We start from the raw sequence: 6,457 nt of genomic DNA, 5'->3' as shown, positions 1-6,457 counted from the left end.
TTCATATTTACGGCTTTATTAATATTATCACATTCACTTCAGGGAATGGATTAATATTTATCAAAAATTCTCATCCTTCAGAAAATCGAACATAATTATCTGAACGCACATTAATCACATCAAATTGTGATGCTTTAACCTCTTTTAAAATATTTACTACTTCAAGAGTAAATCGAGGCATGCATGTAATATATAGAATATTTCTCTAGCTTATCTTTAATTGTAACCGTATAAAGCCTAAATTATCACTTCTGGTGGTCATAGGCATATACCACTTCTGGTGGTTAACAAGATTTAGTTATAATGAGATATACGAAACATAATCACTTTTGGTAGTTGCATATTTCTTGCAAACTCTGCTAGAGTTTAAGTGGATCTAACAATATTATCCACTTTGTAGTCATTTATTAAGATAAGTAGAATGAAAATAAATATCAAAATAGGTACGGTATACGTAACATATAACCAAGTAAGCGATGATAAAGATATTAAAATATAAGCAAAAGGCTCAAATTAATTTACTCAAATTTGGCCACTCCAGATGTGACTGATATCTACATCACTACTGCCAAGAAGAAAAACTCACCACCTCAAGGATATAATCTGCCTTATGATGCTCGGAATAAACAAGATCTAACCACTGACATAAGAGTGTCTCCTTATATCGGAGATGAACACTAAAATAGAAATTAAATTCTAAGTAAGTGCTCAAAATGGCAGAGTCTCGTGCTAATAACGTGTTATAAAATAAAGACTGTAAAGTAAATAAATCGAAGACAAGTATAGAGGGAGATTGATATTTTTATTCAACTTCAAACTGATGTGCATAATAAACTGAATTTTCCTTTTTTGTCTTTTCGACTGCGGTAGTCGCAAATTACGGACCGATTCGGTCGCAAACTATTTCAGACCAGCTATTTTGCGACCACGGTAATTCAGTCGCAATGTAGTCGGAAATTAACTTTTTCTGACCGAATTCCGACCGTTTTGGCAATCGGAAAATATCCATTTTCTAGTAGTGCGCTGTGTAAGCTGCTATTGCAAGCTGCCTGTAAGCTGTTGTGTAAACTGTTTGCAAGCTGCTACTCTAAGCTGCTTGTAAGCTGCTTATGTACCAGATATAAATAATCTTCTACCAGGGGTAATATTTATCCATAACGGAGTACCGAAAGGATAAGCTCATTGTACTAGATATAGATAATCTTCTACCGAAAGTAATATTTATCCATAACGAAATACCGAAAAGATAAACTTCTTCACGAGACTTATTTCCAATAGAGTACTAAATAGATTAACATATTTACATCGGAGTCCCATATGAATAAGCTTCTTCAGAAAATTTATTTACAATAGAGTACTAAATAAACATCCATAATATAATATATTTATAACAATCAATATATTTTAACCTATTATACATTGAAGGTCTGAATATAAATATATTTTTAGCCATAACAAAGCACTAGAATACTGGCTCTCATATTAAACAGTTTGCTAAAAAACATGATGTAACTTCTTCTTTTTTTCACGTCTAACTTAAGGCTAAAATCTACTTCTTGGACTGATATTAACCATCTCTAAGATAATTCAGAGTCCACTCCAATGTTTCTCAGGTGTTAGCATTTTGATAATTTAAATTCTACTCTATTCAATTTCCATGATTAATCGTGTCCCTTGCTCTCTTCCACTTCTCTATATTCACTAGCCTTGCATACATTTTTCTAATCTTATTTAGCCTTTGGGACTGCTGCAGTATTATTTCAGAAACAGAGGGACTCTCACTGAAAATAATCTCATATCCATCTCTATATGAATCCATTCCTTCAGCTAAAAGTTGCCAGAATAAGCCGCCGGCCGCCGCGCCTCCACCTTTAGCTGACCAATATATACTGGAATAAACTGTGTTGAAGACTATGTCTCTTTGTTCAGCTGTAAAACCAGCACCTTTGTATGTTTTACCAAACTCAGCAAATATAAGAGGTTTCTTGAGAATGGATTGAGCATCTTGAATATGCACGTTGAGCCAATCATTCAGGAAATTAAGTTGGGCTTCACCATCTTGACCAGTCAACCTACATGAAATATCATGTAACTTGTAAAGTATTTCGTATGACATAAGTTATTTTCCAGAAAATATATTTCTGTGATCATCCTTGGCGTAACTGGTAAAGTTGTTACCAGAAGGTCACGAGTTCGAGCTGTGAATACAGTCTCTTGCAGAAATACAGGTTACGTGCAATAGACCCTTGTAGTACTTCTCCGAACCCCACGCATAACGGGAGCTTAGTGGACCGGGCTGCTTCCTTTTATTTTCCACTTTTTATGGAAAATGACTTTCGTCATACTGAACAATGTAAAAAATGAAAAGATAAGAGAGAGGCTATTTGGATAAATACCATTGATCAGGGTATGAGTGAACAGTGGCAAAATCAATTTCTGGAATTTGATTATTCGCAATGAAATCGGTTCCAACAAGAAAGTTTGGATTATATTGCTGCTTCTGAGCATCTGAATGTCCATAAAATCCTTCTAGTCCAGCTTCTACTAGGTGATTACTGTCGATGGATTTAATGTATGAAGCCATTTCTGTAATCCAAGTCTGTAAAACAAGTACAACTGATTGATTTAGTTTCAGTCTTAATCATGGAAATTAGTACTAAACATTGCATCCTATATTACAGCTGCCAAGTCGCAACCACATTGTAATATGCCCCTGAGGTAGATCTACACATGCAACAGTAAAGTATGGTATCAGTGTTAGCTTGCGTGCACCTCAATCAATTTCACAGGATATTTACTACCTCCCAACAATAAAAGTACCGGGTAACTGTATTCGCCAAGACATGAACAAATAAAGAAAAATTACTTAAGAGTTTTTTTTGTCTCCACTAGAATTTGAACCCCTTGGATACTTGTCTCGAACTATATATGTAGTTAAAAATCTTTAAAACTTACCCCAAGTCAAGCACATTGTGACAAAAGATGGTGTACTACTATATGTGGAAAAATAATTTCACTACCTAATTCAGAGAGGGGCCAAATAGGTAGGGATTCAGTGCCTAATCCTACTACGCTATCACAAGAAAAACAGGACTTTCCACTAAAGTTTACCAACTTCTAACTGCCATAATGAGAGGCTGAAAATAACACTTGCTTTTGGCATGAAGTTATCTTTGTAATTACTATGTGGATGGACAATACAGATATAATAATAGTTAATGTTGAATCTTTCAGTAAATTACTCAGTGCATTCATCATTTTCTCCTTCACCTTATTAATAAAAAACTTATCTGTGAATTATCTCTAACATAGGAGATTATGTGAATATTTAGGCAAAAAAAAGAAAGTTGGGATTTTAAAATATGGTAATTTTCTAAAGCAAAAAAGAAGAAAGAAGTGTTATTACCTGGATAGTAATTCCTGATGGATCTGAAGGACACCTGGGCTCATTCATAAGCTCCCAAGCCATTATTGTAGGATCATCCTTGTATGCAACTCCAGTTATGCTGTTTCTTCTTGTTAAAACTGCCTATTTTATTAACAAACATTATTATTGAAAAAGAACAAATAACAACAACAACATACACAACACAGTATAATCAACAAATAATATTGATTAAAAAAAACCCATATTTTTTGTACTTCTAACATTAACTTTGGTTAATCAAAAAACAATATGTTGTTACATGTACAGAAATTAAAACTCTTAACTAGGGTCTGATGGAGCCAGGGTGTACATGCACCCAGGGTCTCAAATTAAACTCAAACTATATATGTACATATGTCAATAAAACAGACAACTCACTTTAACAGATTAAATTAAACTAATAATGAAAAAAATGTACATTGTGAATGAGTCAAAACACGGCTAAATTTGCATACTGTACCTTAATGTGGTTTTTGAAGTAGCCCTTAACAACATTGTTTGAAAAGAAATCATCCTCTGATTGTAAAGATTCACCCTGACTTTTTGCCCATTCCACATATTGTTTCCTTCCTCCAAAATCCTTATAGTTGTTAGCCAAGCTCAAGATTAGCTTCATCCCATTCTTTCCAGCTTCAGATATGGCAAAATCCAAACCCTTCCAACAATCAAAAATATAATACCAGACCTCATTAATTCAGAGAATAACACAAAATTACAGCCCGTGGCACATGGAGCTTCTGTCGTACGGTTCAACTGAACTTAGTATTTGGTTCATAAATTTATATGTGAAAAAATCACAAAATTTCAATAGATATTAGATTATGAACTCATAACTTCAAAAGTATGTAAATTTACGTACTTAGAACCATCAAATTTTAAATCTTGAATTTGCACAATATTCTTAATGCCCAAAACCAAGTTTTTATTTTGGAAAATTCCTGGGAAACTGCGGCCGCTGCCCTTCGGATGTGCACTGGATAACCTGCTTTGTGCGTAATAGCTCGCATACCACACAGAAAATATAAATTATACTAGGCAAACCTGGTATGACGAGCTCTGATTGAGGAAGGTGCTGGTAAAGGGAATCGATCCCGGGTCTCCCTTGTGGAAACCACCGATCACCCAACCCTTGCGGGCTAAAATAAAAAACCAAGAAATTCTCATACAAAATATTAGGAAAATAAAAGAGGGAAAAAAAACCTGAAACATTTTTTCATTATAGGATCCAGGATAGTATTGAAGAGGTGAATATCCACCATCACTAAAAGCCCAAGTTCTTCCAACAGTAAGGCCATGGTTTGCAGCTTCTTGAAAAGCAGAAGAAACTTTGTCTCTTTGGGATGAATCAGAGGCAATATACATAAGCCAATAAGCATTGAATCCATTTGCATAAAATGGGCTGTCATTTAACATGAAATGCACATCTTTTGTTGTTATAAATCCATCCCTTATTACAGCTGCTCTAACATGTAAAAACAAGTAGAGGAACAAGAAAAAAATACCCCATAGCTTCATCTTCCTAAATTAATATAAGAAAATATAAGATTATGTCTCTCGTTTTCTCTCTCTAGTGACACAAGGAAAGAACTTAAAATGATCAGTTTCAAACAGAGAAGGAAAAGTCCATAAAAGTTAATTTCAGGCTGTTCATATACTTGTCCAATTTATGCGGTTCCTTGACCATTGGTCCCATTTTTATTTTCTTAATTTACACTCTTCACTAAGATATCTTTAATCTATATTCTTTACTTCATTATTAGTGAAAGTTAAAAAATTAGAATTGTTAGTTTATTTAGTTTCACAAATTATGAGGGTCTTTTTCCTGGGATTATTATGCTATGTAAATAAAAGTATAGAAATAGTGTAATGGGTATAAAAGTTGGACCGAAATGACATAGAAAATGTTACTAGTAAAGAACAGTTTCTACTTGCACGTTACAATCATAAATGTTGTGGACAATAATGATATTTGACTTCCATTTTTTTCCGTGTTCTTTACAAAATAGTTTCTTCTCATAAATGGTAAAATAGATTTTCACAGTACCAAAAATGGTAAGCCGTGCTATAAAACCTACGAAGGACCTATGTTCTCATTAATAATAATAATAATAATAGCTTTCAAAATATCTCATCCTATTCATTGAAATGAAGGCATAGCGTACCATTTCATAATGCTTCTTGTTGTTGTTGGCTCAATTCCATATCATGATGATCAACATTAACCGGTAAAGTTGATAGTAACCAATAAAGTTGCTATCATTTGATCAGGAGGTCACAAGTTCGAACAGTGAAAACGATCTCTTGCAAAAATGCAGGGTAAGACTGCGTACGATAGACACTTGTGGTCCGGTTCTTCCTCGAACCTCGCGCATAGTGGGAGCTTAGTGCACCGACTACTTTTTTTAATGATCAAGATTAATATTTTTCTCTTTTTTTTTCTTGTTCTTTTCTTTCTTTTAAAATTTATTTTAATTTGAGGTAAGCCGGCAAAATAGAGGGAAAGGGGAAGGGGAAAAAATAAAAAGATTTTTATAAATGGATTTGTAGCCGTTGGACTACAAGGTCATGTCAAACCAAAGTTTCCACTTTAAATTCTGCTCGAGCATTACTCTACTCTATCAAACTACTTGATTCTGTCCAAGAATGATAAAATTGGGGTTCAATTTTGGAATCAAAATCTTGAGTTCTTTTTTGTTATCTTGCTAAAGGTGTTTTTGTATTTTAGGTAGAAGTTTGGTATTCAAAAAGAGAATTACTAGAAGTCATGATTCTTTCATTTATTACCCAAATAATCAAAAGATTTTGGGGCAAGTTAATCTTACACACCCACGATAGTAGAAAGTATGGAAAAGTTTGGTAGGTTAACAATTAATCATCCCATGCGTCAATGCTTTGGCCAAAAATCACGGCAAGAAAAAAAAAACTAAAATTTAACTAAACAAATTATCACACAAATCACGGATATACTAAGTTAATGTCCATTTAGTTTAGGAAAAGTTCTCAGAATAGTTGACCAAATACTGAGACAAT

At 33.7% G+C, this 6,457-nt stretch overlaps 1 protein-coding gene across 1 annotated transcript; it reads right to left on the bottom strand.

The window, feature by feature from the left end:
- Nucleotides 1-1,496: 1,496 nt before the first annotated feature.
- LOC104097447 (mannan endo-1,4-beta-mannosidase 7-like) lies at nucleotides 1,497-5,064 on the bottom strand. Its single transcript, XM_009604002.4, has 5 exons — nucleotides 4,628-5,064; nucleotides 3,888-4,082; nucleotides 3,407-3,529; nucleotides 2,397-2,599; nucleotides 1,497-2,072 (listed from the first exon to the last, which is right to left on the bottom strand). The coding sequence occupies exons 1-5, from the start codon at nucleotides 4,940-4,942 to the stop codon at nucleotides 1,649-1,651; spliced, it is 1,260 nt and encodes a 419-aa protein (XP_009602297.1). The 5' UTR covers nucleotides 4,943-5,064; the 3' UTR covers nucleotides 1,497-1,648.
- Nucleotides 5,065-6,457: the final 1,393 nt, after the last annotated feature.

Source organism: Nicotiana tomentosiformis, chromosome 4, assembly GCF_000390325.3.
Source record: "Nicotiana tomentosiformis chromosome 4, ASM39032v3, whole genome shotgun sequence".
NCBI classification, from domain to species: Eukaryota; Viridiplantae; Streptophyta; class Magnoliopsida; order Solanales; family Solanaceae; genus Nicotiana; species Nicotiana tomentosiformis.
The sequence above is the reverse complement of the archived record's forward strand: the minus strand, read 5'-3'. Positions and strand labels throughout refer to the sequence as shown.